Here is a 23,980-nt window from a genome sequence, read left to right as displayed (position 1 = left end):
AGGTATTTTGCTTCAATTTTTTTTTGGGACTTGCAATTGAGCAGGTACAATTATCAATTGAGCAGGTACAGGTGCCCAATTGCTCAATTTTTGAGCAAAATTGGCAAAATTGGGTGACATTGGTCACAATCAGGATAAATTTGCAGGAAATTGGTCAAATCAGGATCAATTTGCAGGAAATTGGATGTCGAAATTTGGGGCTTTTGATGTAATTGTGCAATTAAGCACTCATACATGCTGTATGATGTGAAAAATCGCACATTTGGGCAAAATTGCAGCAAATTGCAGTGCAAATCAAGGGGCTTTTGTGCCGATTTGGTTGATTTGCATGCAGGCAATCGCATTTGATGCTGTGGATAATGTGCTGATGCCTTACAAGCACTCAATGTGCCTGTAAATCAAGGGGCTTTCATATATTTGATGTATATGTGGCCAGGGGGAAGCATCGTGAACACTCTGGATGCCTTCATGTGCGTCAATGTACCATGTATGATCAGAAATTGATCTTAAATCAAGGGGCTTTTCAAGTTCGTATGCTTGTTGAGCTTGGCAAAGCAGCAGGCAAGACATTTATGCCTTGAATCCTCAAAAATCAGCTTGCAGTCAAGGGGCTTTTGCCCAATTTCTGTTCGGGACTGTTGTATGCAGTGTTCGGGACTGTAAAAGTCTGATTTTCACTCATTTGGACAGCCAGGAGAGCATTTATTGCTATTGTACCTGCTGGTACAGATTTGGCACAGCTTTGTGCATGTTTTGACATGGCTGTACACTGTTTTGAGTGATCAAAAGGTTCAAATTCAGCTGCTGAAATTGCCGGTACAGGTTTGGTACATCATTGGTGAGCACTTGGTACTGCTGTACAGTACTTTGGAGAGTCAAAAGAGCACATTTAAGGTGCTGTCCAAAATCTGCAGCAACCAGATTTTGGTGTTTTCATCACATAAAGTGGGAGAAAAGTTGCATTCTTGCTTCCGCAGTGGGAGATAAAGCTTGGGAGAACATTTGTGAGCACTTTGTGTGCTTTGGGTGCAGTGTTTGCACATTTGCAGGGAGTCAGGCATTACAGGTTGCATTTTGCTATGGCAACCACAGGTGAGAGCTCTTCATTGCTTCACATCAAAAAGCTTGAAGGCTCTCATAACTATGATATTTGGCAAACCCAGTGCTACAATGTGTTGCTCCAGAAAAAGCAGCACAAGCCAATCAAAGAAAGGGGTGTGATGCCCGCTTCTCTTACTGCTGAAGAGTGGGAAGATATGGATGAGCTGGCAAGATCTACTATCATGTTGTCTGTGTCAGACTCATTACTTTTCAGCATTCGTGAAGAGAAGACAGCTTGGGGAATGTGGCAGAGATTGCAGGACTTGTATGCCCAACAAAGTGCCTCAAGCAAAGTGTATTGGTTGAAGAAACTCATAGGCCTTCCGATGAAGGAAGGGGCTTCTATGACAGCCCATCTCAATGAGTTTAATGGTATTGTCAGCCAGGTTATAAATCAAAAGTTGGCAATGGACGATGAGTTCAAAGCCACTTTTTTGTTATGCACTTTGCCAGAGAGTTGGGACACATTCAGGACAGCCACTAGCAATTCGCATGCTATGCTGTCATATGCAGATGTTGAGGGTGCTCTTCTTCAAGAAGAGATGAACAGGAAGAACAACTCTGTTGGAAAGTCCAATGCAATGAATGCACGTGGGAGATCCCAGCAAAGGGGGAAAAGCCAAGAAAGGGGAAGGAGCAAGTCTCGCTCCAAAAAGGATTTGGAATGCCATTATTGTGGCAAGAAGGGACACATCAAAAAACAATGCTACAAATGGAAAAATGATCAAAAAGAAAAGGGAAAAGGCAAAGACAAAGAGAAAGATGAAGCCAAAGATGTAAAGCCAAAGGGCAAAAGTGGAGTCAAGATCGAAGAAATCAATGTGTCACATGCAGGTGGCAGTGAGGATGAGGTCCTATTTACTTCTTCACTTGATGCCCATTCACTTCTTACAGGTGGTCATGGTATGCACTCATGGATCATTGATTCAGGTGCCTCCTTTCATGTCACAGGTTGCAGAGACTTGTTTGTCAGGTACACTGCTGGCAATGAAGGAGTGGTTTATTTGGGTGATAACCATGCATGCAAGATACTTGGCAGAGGTGATGTAAGGCTTGTATTTTCAGATGGCTCACAGCTTATGCTCCATGATGTCAGGCATGTGCCTGAGATCAAGAAGAATCTGCTTTCTACTGGACAGCTTGATGATGCTGATTATGTTACCACATTTGGTAGTGGAAAGTGGAAGATTAGTAAGGGCTCACTGGTTGTTGCCAGAGGCTCTAAGGTGGACACTCTTTATTTCATGCATGCAGGTGTTTGTCACCATGCTAATGTAAATGCAACCGAGCTGCCGGAAATTTCTATGTGGCATAGCCGGTTGGGACACATGAGTGTCAAGGGAATGGAGCAATTGTCTCGTTTGGGTTACTTGCCTTCTCTAAAGTTTTCAAGTTTTCAGTTTTGTGAGCATTGTATATATGGTAGGCAACTACAGTGCCCCCACAAGAAAGCTCTTGGACAAAAAGATGCTCAGTTAGAGCTTGTGCATACAGATGTATGTGAGATGCCTCAGCTTTCTTTGGGAGGGGCAAAATACTTTGTGTCTTTTATTGATGATGCCACACGCAAGGTGTGGGTCTATCCTCTTCGCTTGAAGAGTGATACATTCTCAGTGTTTCAGAAGTTTGTTGCTCATGTTGAGAATCAAACTGGCAAAACACTGAAGGCTTTGCGTTCCGACAATGGTGGAGAGTACATGTCCAAACAGTTTCAGGACTTTTGTGATGCTAAAGGCATCAAGAGGGAGCTCTCTACTCCTTATGATCCTCCACAAAACGGGACAGCAGAGAGGATGAACAGGACCATTCAGGAGAAGGTCCGTTCTATGTTGTCACATGCTGCATTACCTCATGGTTTTTGGGCTGAAGCTGTTATGACAGCCGTTCACCTTATAAACAGGTCACCTAACACGAGGCTTGGTGGGAAAGTGCCAGAAGAAGTATGGACAGGGAAGCCTCCGTCATACAAGCACTTGAGAGTGTTTGGTTGCGTTGCGTACGTGCACATACGCAGGGAAATGCGCACCAAACTTGATCCTAAGTCTCATAAATGCATATTCCTAGGATATGGTGACAGAGGTGAAATGGGGTATAGACTTTGGGATCCCATGAATAGAAAGATCATACGCAGCAATGATGTCATTTTTGATGAAACATGCATGTATAAGGAGCCTGCAAGGCAACAGGAGCCTGGCAGAGTCATCTTTGATGATGATGGACATCATGGACAACAACAAAGGGCTGTAAATCAGCCATTACAGCAGGAAAACCAGCCCTTAAATGGTGCTGAAAATGGTCCAAATGGACAGCCAGAGATGGCAGAAGATATCCCTATGGATATACCACAGTTGGAGGAGATACCGGGCATGATTTTTCAGCCTTATGGCATGGAACAGGAGCCACCAATGGGTGATATGCAGGCTGGACAGCAACCTGCAAATGATGGTCATTGGGTACGGAGGTCCACTAGACCCTCCAGAGCCCCTGACAGGTTTGTTCCAGGGGTTGACTACTTGATGCTTACTGACTGTGAGGAGCCCTCATGTTATAAAGAGGCTTTACAGAGGGCAGACAAGGCTCTATGGGAGCGTGCCATGAAGTCAGAGATGGATTCTCTGCATAAAAATGAAACATGGAAGTTGGTGCATTTGCCTGCAGGCAAGAAGGTTTTGCCATGCAAGTGGGTATACAGGCTCAAAGTTGCACCAGATGCAAAGCCAAGATACAAAGCCAGGTTAGTGGCTAAGGGCTTCAAGCAGGAATATGGTGTGGACTTTGATGAGATCTTCTCTCCAGTGGTCAAAATGACCACACTTAGAGCTGTGTTGGCTTTGGTTGCGCATGATGATCTGGACTTGATTCAGATGGATGTGAAGACTGCTTTTCTTCACGGTGATCTCCATGAGGAGATATATATGCAGCAGCCAGAGGGTTATGCAGTAAGTGGAAAGGAGAAGCTTGTATGCAAGCTGAAAAAGAGTCTTTATGGGCTCAAACAGGCACCAAGAGAATGGTATCATAAATTTGATACATTCATGAAATCTCAGAAATTCAGGAGAAGTGACATAGATCACTGCTTGTACACCAAAAAAGCTTTGGATGGCAGTCTCTTGATTCTCATTTTGTATGTAGATGATATGTTGATTGCCGGGAAATCTCGTAAAGAGATGGATGCCTTGAAGCAGAGGCTGCATCAAACCTTTGATATGAAGGATTTGGGTGATGCAAATCACATCTTGGGTATGCGGATACTTCGGGACAAAAATCAGCATGTGTTGTATTTGTCTCGGAAGGAATACATTGGCAAAGTCTTGCAGAGGTTCAATATGGACGGGGGGAAGAAAGCTAGTACTCCTTTGCCTCCATATGTGAAACTCAGTGCTATGGACAGCCCACAGTCGGATAGTGACAGGGCTGATATGGCCAAGATTCCGTATGCTTCAGCTTGTGGCAGTCTCATGTATGCCATGGTTGCTACTAGGCCGGACATTGCATTTGCAGTGGGAGTGGTTTCTAGATACATGGCCAACCCTGGCAAGAAGCATTGGGAAGCAGTGAAAGGTGTCATGAGATACCTGAAGGGCACACAGGATTTGTGCATTTGCTTTGGCAAACAGGATGCATTAGTGCATGGTTACACGGATTCGGATTATGCCGGTCATCCAGATAACCGGAAGTCTACTACCGGTTATGTATTTACATTCACAGGAGGTGCTGTGTCATGGATATCCAGGATGCAGAAGTGCACTGCCTTATCTACTACAGAGGCCGAGTATATTGCAGCCACAGAGGCTTGCAAGGAGGCATTATGGCTATCTCGGTTAGTGGTTGATTTGGGATATACAGGGGATATTCCATTGTTGCATTGTGACAGTCAGAGTGCCATCCAGTTGGCAAAGAACGCTGTCTTTCATGCAAAGACGAAGCATGTGGATGTGAAGTATCACTTCATCAGAGAGGTGATAGAGAACAAGCAAATTCAGCTTGTTAAGATTCACACGGATGACAACCCGGCTGATCTGTTGACAAAGAGTTTGCCTCCGGAGCGTTTTGCTCATTGCAGACACTTGATGGGCATTGGATGAGGCCATTTTCAGCCTTGATATGGCCTTGTATATTATCATGTACATGCTGATTTTTTCTTTTCCTTTACTTAAGGGCACTTTGCCTTTAAGTGGGAGGTTGTTGGGGTAAAGGCGTTATGCCCACCCTTATAGTGTGTACAAGCCCATAAGTTATAGTACATAGTACACTTAGTACTTTTAATGTACTAAGTGCACTATGTGTACTAGTGCAATATACATGTGTGATAGGGGAGTCACACACTCATGCTATTGATGAGTTGACTTATCCCCACAACTCTCTCTCTCTCTCCCTTGCTTCTCTGTGTATGTCTCCCATGAATGAACTCTAAACCCTAATTCAGGTTTTCTCCCCATCACATCTGGCTTCTTGTCCACACGGCATCCCCAAACAAGTCCAGCCATTGTTCATATCAAAAGACTCTCTCACATTGAGTCGGCATACAGAAGCTTTCTCCCATGATCAAGGCTGCCACAACCATCCATAGCCTCTCACACTATGAACAGCATCACACCCTGACACATCCAGTGCTTCTGCATCACAACACAGACTCCCAAACTGTCTCTCAAGAGAGTATCACAGCAAAGCATACCATACAGTTGACACACCTGTACAAACCCTCTCTACCATCCAAGGGTATTATCCATCTCTGTCATGGATTCCCTGTCCCCTGTCCTATCAGTAGCAAGGCTGTACCACACGTGTCCACTCCTGTACCTTCTGCCTGCATGTGACCTATCTCCTGGAGAAACCCAAAAACATGTCTGTTCGAGAAAACCTACGACCTGTTTCCACATGAAACCTTTAGGCCTGTTCCCCTTTGAAACTTCTGTCCTGTTTCCCATGCATCTAGTTACCTGTTCCCTCATGAAACATCTGGCAACATAGAGATGCTCATAACTGTAGGTCCCACTATTCCTTTCTAGCAGGAAGAAAACAATCTGCTCCTTGAGCACGCAGCCATGGAGCTTGCATCACTCCCATGCCAAGAAACATAACCACAAGACCTTGTACTTGCAGCCAAAAACCCAAGCACATGGCTGAATTTGCGACCAAACAAAAACAGCCCATAAACTGTCCCAAAACAGTCCTGAATCAAAGCATAGAAAGGCTGAAAGTTCCATCAGTTGAACGCCATCGACATGATGTCTATGTTCATGAAAAACCAACCTCTGTCCACCTTTGTACCGACTTTGAATGTACAGATCTGAAAAACAGCCCTGTACCCGTCTGTACCCCCCCGGGATACGTGTGAGTTGTACTTGCACAAACAGTCCGCTGTCCACTCTTGTACCTGCCTGAATCTGAGTACACAGACCTGTCCAGCACCTGTTTACGCCGCCTACAGCAGCCTGTAGCAACTGTACTTGCTGTACCTGGCTGTCCGTACACTGTACGGCAGCCGTACAGTACTGTACTGCTGTTGTACCTGCTGGTACAGCCTGACCAGACCTGTGCGCAGAGAATCCAGCAGCAATTAACAGCCGCCTGTGTGTAGCGTGGACCAAGGAAGTGCCTGCAGTCTGTCCGTACATGCTGTACGGCTGGTTTGCACAGGGAAAACTGCAGCAAAGAGTCTTCAGCAGTCGCCCTTCTCCTTCCACTTCTCCACGCTTGAGTACATGCGCATGAAGGCTCCTCCACTTTTGCTCCACGACTCCCCAAAAAGCTAGAGAGAGAGGGAGGAGAGAGAAACACTTACTCCAAAAGTGGCCCTCTTCCCAAATTAGTCCCTAGGGCCCCAAACTTTAATAAGTTCCCTAGGGCCACTAAGGCCTAGGGGCAAACTTTAATAAACATTAAAGTTTAATGTTTCTAGTTCCCCCCTTCCAACCTAGGGATGTCCACACATCTTAAACTCTGTCCGGGCACCCCCCATGTGAATCATAAAATATTCTGACTGTGCAACCACCATGCCCACACTTGTACTGTTCCATTTTCACAGGGCCATGACATAGAGTATCAAAGAGATCCTGTGAGCCGGCATGTGGCTGTTATTTGCACTCAAGCAAGGGCTGAGAAGAATTCTCCAAAAAAACCACGTCTCTGCTAACCATAATACGATGTGAGGCAGTAGGGTAGAGACTGTACCCTTTATCGTCTGAACTGAAGCCCACCAAAATGCATTTTACTGCCTTATCATCAAGCGTCATGCGATGCTGCTCAAGCACAAGAGCATAAGCCAAGAATCCAAATACACGCATATGAGCCATGGATGGCTTCCTATCATGCCAAGCTTTGTAAGGAGTGATGTTTTGCAAAGTCTTGGTCAGAGATTTGTTAAGAACATATGTCACAAAATTCCTTACAGCTTCTATTTTTCTATTGCTCATGTGTAGCATGTGGAGCCTGACATGACATACATGTATGGCTGGTGTAGCCTGACATGGTGTGTTTGTGTGGCATATGGAGCCTGACATGACAGTACATGTATGGCTGGTGTAGCCATACATGATAGTACATGTGTGGCTGGTGGGGCATGCATGGTGTACATGTATGGCTCATGGAGCTTGACATGATGTAATTTCCTATGGCTGGTGTAGTCTGACATGATAGTACGTGTGGCTAGTGGGGCGTGACATGGTAGACATGTATGGCTCATGGAACGTGACATGATGTAATTCCCCTGCGTGACATGGTGTACATGTATGGCTCATGGAGCCTGACATGATGTAATTCCAGGGGAATTACATCATGTCAAGCTCCATGAGCGAATTAAATCATGTCAGGCTCCATGAGCCATACATGTACACCATGTCAGGTCCCACCCGCCACACATGTACTATCCTGGGAATTACATCATGTCAAGCTCCTGAATGGGAGAAGAAGAATTAGGGTTAGGTTTTCATGTGGGAGACATACACAGAGAAACAAGGGGGAGAGAGAGAGAGAGAGAGTTGTGGGGATAAGTCAACTCAATAGCATTGAGTGTGTGACTCCCCTATCACACATGTATATTGCACTAGTACACATAGTGCACTTAGTACATTAAAAGTACTAAGTGTACTATGTACTATAACTTATGGGCTTGTACACACTATAAGGGTGGGCATTATGCCTTTACCCCAACAACCTCCCACTTAAAGGCAAAGTGCCCTTAAGTAAAGGAAAAGAAAAATCAGCATGTACATGATAATATACAAGGCCATATCAAGGCTGAAACTGGCCTCATCCAATGCCCATTAAGTGTCTGCAATGAGCAAACCGCTCCGGAGGCAAACTCTTTGTCAACAGATCAGCTGCCGTATGAATCTTAACAAGCTGAATTTGCTTGTTCTCTATCACCTCTCTGATGAAGTGATACTTCACATCCACATGCTTCGTCTTTGCATGAAAGACAGGGTTCTTTGCCAACTGGATGGCACTCTGACTGTCACAATGCAACAATGGAATATCTCCTGTATAACCCAAATCAACCACTAACCGAGATAGCCATAATGCCTCCTTGCAAGCCTCTGTGGCTGCAATATACTCGGCCTCTGTAGTAGATAAGGCAGTGCACTTCTGCATCCTGGATATCCATGACACAGCACCTCCTGTGAATGTAAACACATAACCGGTAGTAGACTTCCGGTTATCTGGATGACCGGCATAATCCGAATCCATGTAACCATGCACTAATGCATCCTGTTTGCCAAAACAAATGCACATATCCTGTGTGCCCTTCAGGTATCTCATGACACCTTTCACTGCTTCCCAATGCTTCTTGCCAGGGTTGGCCATGTATCTAGAAACCACTCTCACTGCAAATGCAATGTCCGGCCTAGTAGCAACCATGGCATACATGAGACTGCCACAAGCTGAAGCATACGGAATCTTGGCCATATCAGCCCTGCCACTATCTGACTGTGGGCTGTCCATAGCACTGAGTTTCACATATGGAGGCAAAGGAGTACTAGTCTTCTTCCCCCCGTCCATATTGAACCTTTGCAAGACTTTGCCAATGTATTCCTTCTGAGACAAATACAACACATGCTGATTTCTGTCCCGAAGTATCCGCATACCCAAGATGTGATTTGCATCACCCAAATCCTTCATATCAAAGGTTTGATGCAGCCTCTGCTTCAAGGTATCCATCTCCTTACGAGATTTCCCGGCAATCAACATATCATCAACATACAAGATGAGGATCAATAGACTGCCATCCAAAGCTTTCTTGGTGTACAAGCAGTGATCTATGTCACTTCTCCTGAAATTCTGGGATTTCATGAATGTATCAAATTTGTGATACCATTTCCTTGGTGCCTGTTTGAGCCCATAAAGACTCTTTTTCAGCTTGCATACAAGCTTCTCCTTTCCACTCACTGCATAACCCTCTGGCTGTTGCATATATATCTCCTCATGGAGATCACCGTGAAGAAAAGCAGTCTTCACATCCATCTGAATCAAGTCTAGATCATCATGTGCAACCAAAGCTAACACAGCTCTAAGTGTGGTCATTTTGACCACTGGAGAGAAGATCTCCTCAAAGTCCACACCATATTCTTGCTTGAAGCCGTTAGCCACTAACCTGGCTTTGTATCTTGGCTTTGCATCTGGTGCAACTTTGAGCCTGTAAACCCACTTGCATGGCAAAACTTTCTTGCCTGCAGGCAAATGCACCAACTTCCATGTTCCATTTTTGTGCAGAGAATCCATCTCTGACTTCACGGCACGCTCCCAAAGAGCCTTGTCTGCCCTCTGTAAAGCCTCCTTATAACATGAGGGCTCCCCACAGTCAGTGAGCATCAAGTAGTCAACCCCTGGAACAAACCTGTCAGGGGCTCTGGAGGGTCTTGTGGACCTCCGTACCCAATGACCATCATTTGTAGGTTGCTGTGTCCAGCCTGCATATCACCTATTGGTGGCTCCTGTTCCATGCCATAAGGCTGAAAAATCATGCCCGGTATCTCCTCTAACTGTGGTATATCCATAGGGATATCTTCTGCCATCTCTGGCTGTCCATTTGGACCATTTTCAGCACCATTTAAGGGTTGGTTTTGCTGCTGTAATGGTTGATTTACAAGCCTTGGTTGTTGTCCATGATGTCCATCATCATCAAAGATGACTCTGCTAGGCTCCTGTTGCCTTGCAGGCTCTTTATACATGCATGTTTCATCAAAAATGACATCATTGCTGCGTGTAATCTTTCTATTCACGGGATCCCAAAGTCTATACCCCATTTCACCTCTGTCACCATATCCTAGGAATATGCATTTGTGAGACTTAGGATCAAGTTTGGTGCGCATTTCCCTGCGTATGTGCACGTACGCAACGCAACCAAACACTCTCAAGTGCTTGTATGACGGACGCTTCCCTATCCATACTTCTTCTGGCACTTTCCCACCAAGCCTCGTGTTAGGTGACCTGTTTATAAGATGAATGGCTGTCATAACAGCTTCAGCCCAAAAACCATGAGGTAACGCAGCATGTGACAACATAGAACGGACCTTCTCCTGAATGGTCTTGTTCATCCTCTCTGTTGTCCCGTTTTGTGGAGGATCATAAGGAGTAGAGAGCTCCCTCTTGATGCCTTTAGCATCACAAAAGTCCTGAAACTGTTTGGACATATACTCTCCACCATTGTCGGAACGCAAAGTCTTCAGTGTTCTGCCAGTTTGATTCTCAACATGAGCAACAAACTTCTGAAACACTGAGAATGTATCACTCTTCAAACGAAGAGGATAAACCCACACCTTGCGTGTGGCATCATCAATAAAAGACACAAAGTATTTTGCCCCTCCCAAAGAAAGCTGAGGCATCTCACATACATCTGTATGCACAAGCTCTAACTGAGCATCTTTCTGTCCAAGAGCTTTCTTGTGGAGGCACTGTAGTTGCCTACCATATATACAATGCTCACAAAACTGAAAACTTGAAAACTTTAGAGAAGGCAAGTAACCCAAACGAGACAATTGCTCCATTCCTTTGACACTCATGTGTCCCAACCGGCTATGCCATATAGAGATTTCCGGCAGCTCGGTTGCATTTACATTAACATGGTGACAAACACCTGCATGCATGAAGTAAAGAGTGTCCACCTTAGAGCCTTTGGCAACAACCAGTGAGCCCTTACTAATCTTCCACTTTCCACGACCAAATGTGGTAACATAATCAGCATCATCAAGCTGTCCAGTAGAAAGCAGGTTCTTCTTGATCTCAGGCACATGCCTGACATCATGGAGCATAAGCTGTGAGCCATCTGAAAACACAAGCCTCACATCACCTCTGCCAAGAATCTTGCATGCATGGTTATCACCCAAATAAACTACTCCTTCATTGCCAGCAGTATACCTGACAAACAAGTCTCTGCAACCTGTGACATGAAAGGAGGCACCTGAATCAATGATCCATGAGTGCATACCATGACCACCTGTAAGAAGTGAATGGGCATCAAGTGAAGACGTAAATAGGACCTCATCCTCACTATTACCTGCATGTGACACATTGATTTCTTCAATCTTGACTCCACTTTTGCCCTTTGGCTTTACATCTTTGGCTTCATCTTTGTCCTTGTCTTTGCCTTTTCCCTTTTCCTTTTGATCATTTTTCCATTTGTAGCATTGCTGTTTGATGTGTCCCTTCTTGCCACAATAATGGCATTCCAAGTCCTTTTTGGAGCGGGACTTGTTTCTTCCCCGTTCTTGGCTTTTTCCCCTTCGCTGGGATCTCCCATGTGCATTCATTGCATTGGACTTTCCAACAGAGTTGTTTTTCCTGTTCATCTCTTCTTGAAGAAGAGCACCCTCAACATCTGCATATGACAGCATAGCATTCGAATTGCTAGTGGTTGTCCTGAATGTGTTCCAACTCTCTGGCAAAGTGCATAAGAGAAAAGTGGCTTTGAACTCATCGTCCATTGCCAACTTTTGATTAATAACTTGGCTGACAATACCATTAAACTCATTTAGATGGGCTGTCATAGACTCCCCTTCCTTCATCTGAAGACCTATGAGTTTCTTCAACCAATACACTTTGCTTGAGGCACTTTGCTGGGCATACAAGTCCTGCAATCTTTGCCACATTCCTCAAGCTGTCTTCTCTTCACGAATGCTGAAAAGTAAAGAGTTTGACACAGACAACATGATAGTAGATCTTGCCAGCTCATCCATATCTTCCCACTCTTCAGCAGTAAGAGAAGTGGGCATTACACCCCTTTCTTTAATAGGCTTGTGCTGCTTCTTTTGGAGCAACACATTATAGCACTGGGTTTGCCAAATATCATAGTTATGTGAGCCTTCAAGCTTCTTGATGTGAAGCAATGAAGAGCTCTCACCTGTGGTTGCCATAGCAATATGCAACCTGTCAATGCCTGACTCCCTGCAAAATGTGCAAACACTGCACCAAAAGCACACAAAGTGCTCACAGTTGTTCTCCCAAGCTTTATCTCCCACTGCGGAAGCACAAATGCAACTCTACTCCCACTTTATGTGATGAAATCACCAAAATCTGGTTGCTGCAGATTGTGGACAGCACCTTAAATGTGCTCTGTTGCCCTTCCAAAGTACTGTACAGCAGTACTAAGTGCTCACCAATGATGTACCAAACCTGTACCGGCAAGTACAGCAGCTGAAATTGAACCTTTTCCTCACTCAAATCAGTGTACAGCCATGCCAAAACTTGCACAAAGCTGTGCCAAATCTGTACCAGCAAGTACAGTAGCAATAAATGCTCTCCTGGCTGTCCAAATCAGTGAAAATCAGACTTTTACAGTCTCGAACACTGCATACAACAGTTCCGAACAGAAATTGGGCAAAAGCCCCTTGACTGCAAGCTGATTTCTGAGGATTCAAGGCATAAATGTCTTGCCTGCTGCTTTGCCAAGCTCAACAAGTATACGATCTTGAAAAGCCCTTTGATTTAAGATCAATTGCTGATCATACATGGTACATTGACGCACATGAAGGCATCCAGAGTCTTCGCGATGCTTCCCCTTGGCCACATATACATCCAATACATGAAAGCCCCTTGATTTACAGGCACATTCAGTGCTTGTCAGGCATCAACACATTGCCCAAAGCATCAAATGCGATTGCCTGCATGCAAATCAATCCAATCGGCACAAAAGCCCCTTGATTTGCACTGCAATTTGCTGCAATTTTGCCCAAATGTGCGATTTCTCACATCATACAGCATGTATGAGTGCTTAATTGCACAATTACATCAAAAGCCCCAAATTTCGACATCCAATTTCCAGCAAATTGATCCTGATTGTGACCAATGTCACCCAATTTTGCCAATTTTGCTCAGAAATTGAGCAATTCGGCACCTGTACCTGCTCAATTGATTGAATTGATAAGAAATTCCCAAAATTGAAGGCAAATACCTCGTAATTTTTGAATTTCTCTGATATTTGCAGGCTGAATTTTTGATGCTGGTGCTGCTTTTGCAGAAATGGGCAATTGAAGGAGCTGCTATGCAGGTTCTTGGAGGTGATCCTTGCTGCAGATTTGATGGCTGCTCCAATCAAGCTAATGCGCCTGCTGCAGTTGTACGGATGGCTGGGCAGCAGCTGCTGCTACTGTAGGCGCCTAAGATGCAGGCGCTTGGAGGTAGGCGCACGAAAAGCAACGGGCAAAGCTGCCGTCTAGCGCTCAACGATAACACGTTTTGCTACGTGCGAATAGGTACGCCGCTGCACTCCTCCAGCTTCCACGCCATCGCTCCCAGCTTCTGCAGGTTACTACAGTGCTTACGCTCGCTACGTGCAAAGTTGGATACGCCGCTGCACTCCGTGTCCGCCAGGCTGCTGGCTACCTGTGCTGCTGCCTGGGCTTCGCTACGAGCTTGCCTTCACGATCACACGCCTGCGTATGGACACCCGCCACCTGCTCTTTCCGTCAGGCCTCTATTCGGCTGTGGTCATCGCTTCTACCATGTGCACCACGCCTCTGTAGCCTTCGCTTCACACACCTTGGCCTTTCCAGAGTATACACAGACGAAAGGGAGTCTTGGGCTTTCTTTGCTCGATCAAACAGAGAGGACAGGCCTGCTCTGATACCAGTTGAATGGGAGAAGAAGAATTAGGGTTAGGTTTTCATGTGGGAGACATACACAAAGAAACAAGGGAGAGAGAGAGAGAGAGAGTTGTGGGGATAAGTCAACTCAATAGCATTGAGTGTGTGACTCCCCTATCACACATGTATGTTGCACTAGTACACATAATGCACTTAGTACATTAAAAGTACTAAGTGTACTATGTACTATAACTTATGGGCTTGTACACACTATAAGGGTGGGCATTATGCCTTTACCCCAACAGCTCCATGACCCATACATGTACACCGTGCCAGGCTCCACCAGCCACATATGTACTGTAACTTGGTTGAACACAATGCTAATCAATACACTTAAATACACTAAGATTTAATGGACACTTGCTCAAATACAAGAAGTAAATTGCTGAATTGACAAGAGACACACAATGACCTGGAACGGCCGACCCCTCCCTCAAATAAAGTATATTGATGTTAGGAGAATCAAGTACATAGTGTCATGGGCATTTCTGACCAGATTTCCATACCAATGCATATGAAAATAGTATTGCAAACAAGTGGTTGTCGTTGTAGACTTGCAATCCACACTACCCTCTCAAGTGTCCATGTTCCCTACCATCTGCTCTCTATTGTTCCACCAACACATGGTAGCAACAATTTGCAAGAGAGCACGTAGGACAAGAGAACACTACACAGGGTATGTGATCTTGTAATCCGGTTCCTCCCTCCTGCTACTTGCTTCCATATTTAAGCGTAAAAGCTTACCAATAGCAAGTAGAGTCGATGACAGCGAAAGTCTTCGTGATGGAAGTCCTTGGAGTTCCCTATGGTTTAGCTTGAGAAAGGAGGATTGAAATTAGGGTTTCCAGCAAAAAGACCAGAAATTACAGCAATAAAGAGAGCTGTTTTGCTGAATTTTCTCATTGGGAGTGTGTAGGAGAGTGATTAGCATCCGGAATCACTCTTGGAAGCTTGAAAATCACCTTAGCAAGCTTGGAAATGGAGTTGGGAAGGAGAATGCGCAGAAAATGCAGCCCAACTGTCCTCATGAAGGAATCCTCATGAAGGAGGCGCCAATCTCTAGAGAGAGGAGGAGGAGAGAGGTGGTGAGTTGTCCAGTATAGGTGGCAGGCAGGTGCTTTGTGGAGCAAGCTAGAGTGGACACATGGCTAGTTACTCCCTTTGTACAAAGGGGATAAGGTCTGGGCGGTGGACATTGGGGTATGTCCACCTTGCGACATCAGTGTGTGTGAACATCGGGTTGGTCATAATTTATAAGTGAGTTTTGGTCGCCCAAAACTTAATTAAGTGTGTACACACTCACTTATAAATTAGTGCTAACTCCTAAGGCTAGGTTTATGACCTACCACCTATCACATGCCACATAACCATGTCAGCAGATAGTTTCACACGCACGGTTCGCGGACGGGCGTCCCCTTACTCGGAACTACACATTGGTCAAGCAAACATGAAAACAACATGCAATTTCAATGGCAAGCAAGCACATAAAGATGCTATGCAATGCAGCATTGGTATGGACAATCCCCGTTCATGAGACTATACCAAAATAGACGTGCCTCAAGTAAGTACACGAGGTACGAGACCCAATGGAACACCAATCCACCAAGCATTTCCGGGTATGTACACGCAGGCACAAGTCCCAATGAAAAGCACAAGTCCACATGCTCCTCTTCATTGCACAAGGTGCTCAAGTGCATCGAGTGTCGACAATATAGAGATCATATCATGCCTTTGCAGGTGTAGCAGACTAGCAAAGTTCAGATGACCAAACCGAGCATGCCAAAGCTCTGCATCTGTCACACTGGATGTACCAGACACTGCATGTGCATCATATTCAACTCTCTCATATGCATCAAGTTTGACATAAAGTACCAGATGCAATAATAATATCCCCATCACTGCAATCATGTACAGTGTATATATCATCCATAAAATGGACCATTGGGCCAGACCCAACAATGGCCGAGACGAACAAGAGGTTCTTCTTGATACCTGGTACATACAATACATGAGAGGGAGTGATCGTCCCACCATTTGAAGCAGTGAGCACAATCTTCCCAACTCCTTTGACAGCATAACTGGAGTTTTTGGCACATGTAACTATGCCCCCCTTTGGAGCATTCTCCAAGAAAGAGAAGAGATGATGTTGTGATGTGATGTGCTTGCTAGCACCACTATCAAAGTACCATACATCGACATCTGTAGTTGCCATGCATACATCATGCAAAGAGGAATCATAGGTGCATTGTACTTGGAATGCCCATTCATCTTGAGCATAGCTAGCTGAATCCTTTTTGTCAGCACTTGGTGCTGATGCATCGGCCATAGACATGCCAGAGTCTTTCTTCTCCTCTTTTGCAAGCCTCTTCCTGCATTCATTTATGTAGTGCCCTAGCTTCCGACAGCAATTACATCTACCCTTCTTCTTAGGCTTCTCACTGTGACTCTTGTCTACATCCTTGCCAGAAGAGGGAATTGTACATGCAACGGAATTATGCTTAATGGAGGATCCTGTCACACAAAGTCTCACACTGCCTTCTTTATCTTGAGTCTCGCGAGTCTAGCAATCCACTTTATCACTTCAAACTTTAAGAGATGAGAGAGATGTGTACACTTATTGGGTCTCAAATTACCCACTAAAGGGTCCCCTCCTATTGCTAGGAGTATTTGCTTTGTTATCTTTGAAGAGAATTAATGTATGACTGACTTGGGACTATAGATAAGCCAAACACAAGACCTTTGAAAGACCAAGAGTCGGGCTGAACTGTACCCGACTGTAGAAGCACCAATGATGACTGATCTCCATGCCACTGCACTCTTCCAATGGAATGTAGGAAGGCTGCAAACTGAGGCTGAGAGAGGGGCTGCTTTGGGACTGTTCTAGGCTGAGTTTATGCACCATGAATGAATGTAGATGATGCGTTTTACCTTCACCGAAGTGGCTGTAGCAAAACGATGACGAATGCTGAATTTTGCATAAGTGTTGAAAACGCAAGGTACTGATGCGCCTCTTTCCTTGGCTGAATGCTGGCTGTGTTTTGATGATTTATGCTTATATGTGATCAAGCGATTATGCTCCAGGCTGCTGTGGACTGAATCGCTTAGGAGATGATGATCATGAGATGATATGGGTGATGCAAAGCAAGGCTATTTATATGCCCTATATGCTGGTTGGCTGGTTATGAAACTGGCTGACTGTAGCAATAAATTGCTACACGACTTACTTTAATGGAATAATGGTAATAATGCTGAAAAAATGTGGGAAAAATGCTGAAAATATGATTAAAATATTGGATAATATTCCAAGGCTTCTGCAATGGTCTATGTGCTCTATGTGCATATGGGATGAATGATATGCAATATGCAATCATGATTTGATGCAAACCCTAAGGCTTCTACTGACTCTATATGCATGAATGATTCTCTCCAAGTGGGTTAAGGGACTTTGACTGACTGACTGACTCTCTAAGGCTGAGGAACGACCTATGTAGCTCGTGCATGACATATCCTGGATTGAGGATTACAATGGGGCCACGGCGTACGACAATTTCATATCCCAAAAGGGTCCTACTCTGCTGAACAATGTTGCACTAATGATGAGCCATCTTGTCACCATACACTACAGTGCAGAGTGCATGTGACAGCAATTGTCCCACCTTTAGCTTTGTAGCCATTGGCTCTGGATGCCTTGCCTTCACCTTTGCCTTGAGCGGCAAAAGCCCGATCGCCAATCCTCATTTTCGACCTGTTCGTTCGGGATTGCTCCTTTTGCAGAAGCAAAGACACTAGCTCATCAAAAGAAAGGGCATTTGCATTGCCTTTCATTAGCAGCCAAAGTGTAGTAGCAAAGCCCTTATAGGTGTTAGGCAATGCATTAAGGATGGTAGTGACAAAAGAATTGTCCGGAATAAGCTCATCAATGTTTGCAAGGTGTTCACCAAGGTCTTTGACCTTTGTGTGATACTCATCCATAGAGTCACTCTCATTTATATGCAAAAGGTCCAACTGCTTTTTCTGGTAGGCCAAACGAGCCTAATTGTGCACCTAATATAGTGCTGTAAGGACATCCCACGCCAACTTAGTAGTGACACATGGATGGATGTGCGGTATGATACTTCTCTTCACGGAGAGAGCAACGATGGCTTCTCTTCACGGAGAGAGCAATGATGGCATGTGCCTGTATCATTGAAGCATCTGCAACTTCTCTAGTAGATTCTCCAAGAGCAGGGTGTTGTGTATTAGTACTCGATGAGCATCATCGCTTGTGACAATCCCTTTGGCTACTAGTAGATGCCTCATCATATACGCCCACAACTGGTAGTTAGTCAGGTCAAGTTTGTCCTCGGCAGAGAGCATTCCAAATACATCATTGTTAGCTATGAGTCAAAGCAAACTAACAATTTGTCCCAAGCAAATGTCATTGCACAATGCATTGTAGACACTCAATGTCCACTAAAAGGTAGCCTTTTGTGATGCCCAATGATCCACTGATGACAAGGACCTACGAGTGTATTGAAATGATAGTGTAGGGATAGAAAAGTTATTTGAATAGAGGCTTGACGACCAAAAAGGACCCTAGTGAAGGGTGTAGGGATGTCGTATGTTGATGCCGATTGCATGAAAAGAGAGCACGAGGAATGTCGGATTCAACCTAGGGCTCGATTTAGCTTTGTTTTCGGAAAAGCTGAAAATTTGCATAAGGGTTTTGATGAGCTAAATGGGCTCTGATTATGGAGTTCTTTGGCTTGGGAGACTTGGAAAATGATGAGGAATACACCCGTGTAAAATGAGCCAAAAAATTTTGACATCTGAAAATGGGTTGTGCAACGGTGGCGTCGGGTAGAACTAGTGGCTCAGTTGGCTAATGGGGGCTGCTAGGGCGGAGGAGGGGGAGTTGCCCAAATCGAAAAATTGATTTGGGGAAAGGTCCGGGCGAGTCTGCTCGTGTAGGCGTATTGTTGCGGCAGTGCTACTATTGATGGGCGGTGGCTGCCCTAAGTAGGTCAAGCTCCAAGATGGAGCTTAGGCTTCCTTAATGGGGGCCTAGCAAGGCCTTGTAGAGCCTTTTGTGGGGCTTCCCAAAGAGAAAGAGAATTTGCAAGTTAACCGAGCTCCTCGATTTTTGCCCACAAACTGTCGAAGAAAACCTTGAATCCCAAATTCCAATGGCTGTAGCCTCAGCTCTGATACCAAATGTTGGGTAGAGAGGGGAGTAGCAACAACACACACACAGACACCATAGTCACCAGAAACGAGAAACGGAACCTCCCTCGGAAACGGAAATGGCAACCACGGGAAACGGAAACGGCATGGAAACGGCACATATACTTGATAAATTAAACTATAGAACCAAAAACTAGTAATTACAAACTCAACAGCGAGACTTTCTCAGATTTGCAAAGGACACCTCAAGATGAAGTCAATTTCTTGTTGAATTAAGAATAGAAAGTACAATGCATATGGTGTGGTGTTGAGAGTTGAGACAAGTTGCAAGGAGAGCAACGGGAAGGAAGCAACAGGCAAGAGGCGACGGTGATTGTTTCCTCTCAACGGGCATCGTAGGGTGGGCCAGCCAACGCCTTTTTTTTATTATTTTATACCACGTGGGCTGCCATCATCAAAGGTGAAGCCTTACATTATTTTTTGGGCCAGCCATCGTGTCTCAACGGTATCGCACAACCAACGTTTTTTAATTATTATTTTATGCCATGTGGGCAACGCACATCACAGGCGGCTATCTACGTTTTGCCATCGTTTTTTGAATTAAAATATGCCACGTCAGGCAACGTCTACCACCCGCCCCGTTTCTTGCCGTTTCGCTGGGTTCGACATGGGGAAACGGCGTTTCCCCATTTCGGGGCGCCGTTTCTCCCGTTTCCTGTGACTATGACAGATACACACAAAGAAGCAAGTACACAATCGTGTTAGCTTGTGAGAGAAAAAGGCACGTAACTCAATAATGTTGGTTGTACAAAACGAAAGTACACACACTAAGTGGCTTAGGGTGCGTTCGTGTGCATGAGAAAAAAACCCCTCCGAAGGAGAGGAAAAAGTGTCCTAGCTACCTACGGTGTTCACACAGCACTGCCTGGGACATAGATGTCAACAAGAGAGGAAAATATTGCTAATGTAGATAGGAAGTTGCTAAGCCAGTTGCAGAAAAAGCTTATGAATGACAGCTTAGAGAGAGAGAGAGAGAGAGAGAGAGAGAGAGAGAGAGAGAGAGTGAGACAGAAAGAAAGAAAGAAAGATATATTAAGCGTCTACTAAAGACCCAATGGGCCTACGAGACCAAAGTGGTACAATAATGTCCATGGCATATCTCATCATGGAATGGAAAATAAAACCGAATGAAAACATAAATATAGCTATCTCATTGGGGTGATACAAAACTATCCATGGAAACTCGTCATGGAATACTAAAAACATAAAAACATGGGAGCAACATCAGCTCCGAGTAGATGGTATACCACTCTCCAAAATGTCAAGCATGGGGTTGACGAGTATGGCCGAGAGGTCTCCCTCAGCTATGTCACGTGGAAAGGTAGCTTGATGGCGGTGGAGCATGTCCTGGATTTGGAGCTGACGAGGTGATCGTGGCCGACAGGGGTGTCGAGGGCGTCCGGCACGTTGGAGTGCAGAGGCTCGGTCCAAGGTAACTCCTCTCGGGCAAGGTAGGTCCAGAGCAGCTCGTGGAGGGTCCACAAGATCCACTATGTGGGTGTCCTCCACCTCCTGGGTCCGGAAGAAACTAGTGATGGTTGGCTGCCGAGGGAGGGGGCGGGGTTAGCTGCTGACAGAGAGAGAGAGAGAGAGAGAGAGAGAGAGAGAGAGAGAGAGAGAGAGAGAGAGAGAGGGAGAGGGAGAGAGATTTATTAACACCTACAAAAGATCCTATGAGACCAATATGTGTTACAAAAGTTTCATGTGTAGACTGTGAATGTGGGGGAGAGATGTCGGAATGGGCAGTGGAAATGAGACAAACTCCTGTGAGAAAAGAAACGCAGAACTGTAGGAGAGAGAGAAGCTATATAAACTCTACTATATACAAGAGATCCGGTAGAAAATGATGTGGGGGACAAGGGTGGTAAATATACCACCCTGGGCTGCTGGTCGGCCAGCCTAAAACAGGCCGACAGCAGCCAGCCCCATGAGAGCCCCATGACTAGATAAAATCGAGTGGGCCAGCAAATGATGGGCCACTCCTGGTCGGCCAGCAAATCTACAGTCGACAACAGAAAAAAATACCCCCCCACGGGTCCTACAAATAGGGAAAATGGACAATGAGGAAAAATGGAGAAACTCCTAACCGGGTGGGCACACCCATAACAGAGGCCCTCACTCCCTACAGAGTATATGGTCCAGACAGGAGATGACTGCTAAAGAGAGAGAGAGAGAGAGAGAGGGAGAGAGAGAGGGAGAGACTCTAACGTCATGTTTGAAAATATTGCTTTGTAGATAGGAAGTTGTTGCAAAGCCAGCTGCAGAAAAAGCTTATGAATGAAAGCTCTAAAACATCAAACACAAAGGGAGTGATGCAAAGAGATTCAAGGGATGTCTCAACTTCCACAGATGATCTTGGTAATTAATTGTACATTGCCAGCTAGGTGTGAAATGTCCTGAGATTTGCAGCTTTGACTGCTTCTCAGAGATAAAATCTGGGTAGCAGTATTAGTGACTGCCTCACTGTAATGAGCATAGACAAAATGTTGTTCTCTTGTTTGTGCTGAATCAGTGTGTTGCTTCTGATGTCTTGGTAGTTCTGGATGCATCCACTCAGAGCATGGAAACAACGCCGTCTTTGCTTAATGAAAATCTAGCTGGTTCTCAATTACATGGGACTCTTTATAACACATATGGAGCGTCTTCTTCAACAACGATACCCTCACATCATCACTTGGGCTCCAGTATGCCATCTGCACTTGCAACAATACCTGCAGCAGATGACTTTAGAGCAATCAACAACATTGACACACTGATCACAGAGGTACAACATATTTTTTTTTGGGTATGACTAGGTTCGTGTGGCTGAGCAGGCATGCATGTGGAGGGTTATTGGATCTTAAGAAATGTTAAAACTGAAGTCTTGTTGGTGACCAATTCTATGACACTTGTGTATTGATCCAGTTGCTCTCAGAGAAGTTGTCTTTGCTGGATAAGCTCAAAAGAGAGTCTTCGAAAGCTTCTGAGTTGCAGGTGATGGCTTAATGGCATTGCATTATTCTTCTAGTTTGTGAGCTCAGCCTCCCCTTTACGATCCTCTCGTCTACCTGTCTGTTATTTAAGTTTGTTTTTTTCAGGCATTAAACACAGAACTATCAAAGAAGCTTGAAGCACAAACGCAGCGACTAGAACTTGTTGTTGCTCAAAATATGGCTCATGGAGGGAATGCAACTGTTGCGAACTCTAATGAAGAGGAGCAAGATAGTGTTTATGTAGATGAAGGAGACGAGGTATAGATTACCCTTGAACTTTTTAAAAAATTGAGTGGGTTACATTTTATGTTATAGGTCTCAGGGTTTGAAAAGCTCTCTTCTGGGCAGCGTGGTATGATAGCCACTTGGGCAAGGGCCTGGTGCCTTCAAACATATAAAGCTATCTTATTTGGAACTTATTGATGCCCTGTGATATAGCGTGTTTTTCAATATATGTTCAGGTTGTGGAGCGAGTGCTTGGATGGATCATGCGGCTTTTCCCAGGCGGTTCATCAAAACGACGGACCAGTAAACTAATATGATCAGTTGTACAAGGGTGGAAACTCAATGCCACGGAGAGTAGTATGGTATTTTTGTGAAGGCCAGCTGATGCCGATAATTTGTTGGCTTTTTTTTTTCCCTCAAAAGCCATTTGTATCACAAGAAACTTAATTTCACAGGTAGTCATTCTTTGTCTGTCTGTTGACTGCCCGTCTGCCCATCATCATGAAGGTTTTCTTCACAAGGCAAAAAGATCTAGGCGGATGGATCTGCTGTCTGCTTGTAACATGAATCATATATCTAAGTTCCTAGATAGACTGAATGCATCCTTAACCACGACCATGGAGAGTTGATAAAGCAACTTACCTCAAGTCTCCTTTGCCTGAAAGGTTAGGAAGCCCCCAGGTTTCAAGTTCATAATTGTAGAGGATTTTTCTGAAAGCTCGCCTTTTTTCATGTATAAGAAGTTATCAGTGCACCATTTGGAAATCAAAATGATGGGGGCAATCCATGTGTGCGTCAAGTTGTGTACCTATATTATAACCTTGGTTCTTGGACATCCTAATCATCGGATGAGCTTGGAGGCTACACATGCAAAAGGTTTAACTCTTGTACACTTTCTCTAGCTTGTTAGTCAATGAGAGTCTATAAAATGGAAGGAAAATGAGCTTACTTTCATGTATTTACACTTGAAGATATTTCAATATTTAGTAATGTGGTGGTCACATATTGCAATGTATATCAAGTTGACCCGTTCCAAACAAATTGACCCACATATTGCAGTGAAGAAGACTAGCATGACATTTAAATTGTTTTTTACATGCAGATAGTAATTGCAAAGATTCAATAGGATGGAGTGGTGCCAGGAATGGAAGGTGAAAGATCTTCATTATGCTATTTTTGTTCAAAATGTGCTATCGTAATCTTGTGTAGATTAAGGGGGAGCATAACTCTTGGTGTTATACTTGCACATGCGAAGGTCTTTTAACGCCTTGAATCCTAAAGTTTCTTGTTTCATTGGTGAGTAAGTAGGTAAAGGCAAAGGCCTAGGTACGTATATGATGCACATGCTTTGCTTTTGTCACATGAGATGTATCATGGAGT

The 23,980-nt window shown here is 44.7% G+C and overlaps 1 protein-coding gene across 1 annotated transcript in view; it reads left to right on the top strand.

Moving 5' to 3' along the window:
* BLI (protein BLISTER) overlaps positions 1-23,661 on the top strand; it is a 62,757-nt gene extending 39,096 nt beyond the window's left edge. The window contains exons 9-13 of the mRNA XM_086820310.1: positions 21,639-21,761; positions 21,941-22,167; positions 22,308-22,376; positions 22,481-22,633; positions 22,837-23,661. Coding sequence (XP_086676436.1) covers positions 21,639-21,761; positions 21,941-22,167; positions 22,308-22,376; positions 22,481-22,633; positions 22,837-22,917 — 653 coding nt within the window. The 3' untranslated portion in view covers positions 22,918-23,661. The remainder of the gene's footprint in view (positions 1-21,638; positions 21,762-21,940; positions 22,168-22,307; positions 22,377-22,480; positions 22,634-22,836) is intronic.
* Positions 23,662-23,980: the final 319 nt, after the last annotated feature.

The sequence above is a fragment of the Cibotium barometz genome, chromosome 26 (assembly GCF_041138505.1).
Source record: "Cibotium barometz isolate CiBa-2024 chromosome 26, ASM4113850v1, whole genome shotgun sequence".
Lineage (NCBI taxonomy): Eukaryota > Viridiplantae > Streptophyta > Polypodiopsida > Cyatheales > Cibotiaceae > Cibotium > Cibotium barometz.
The sequence above is the reverse complement of the archived record's forward strand: the minus strand, read 5'-3'. Positions and strand labels throughout refer to the sequence as shown.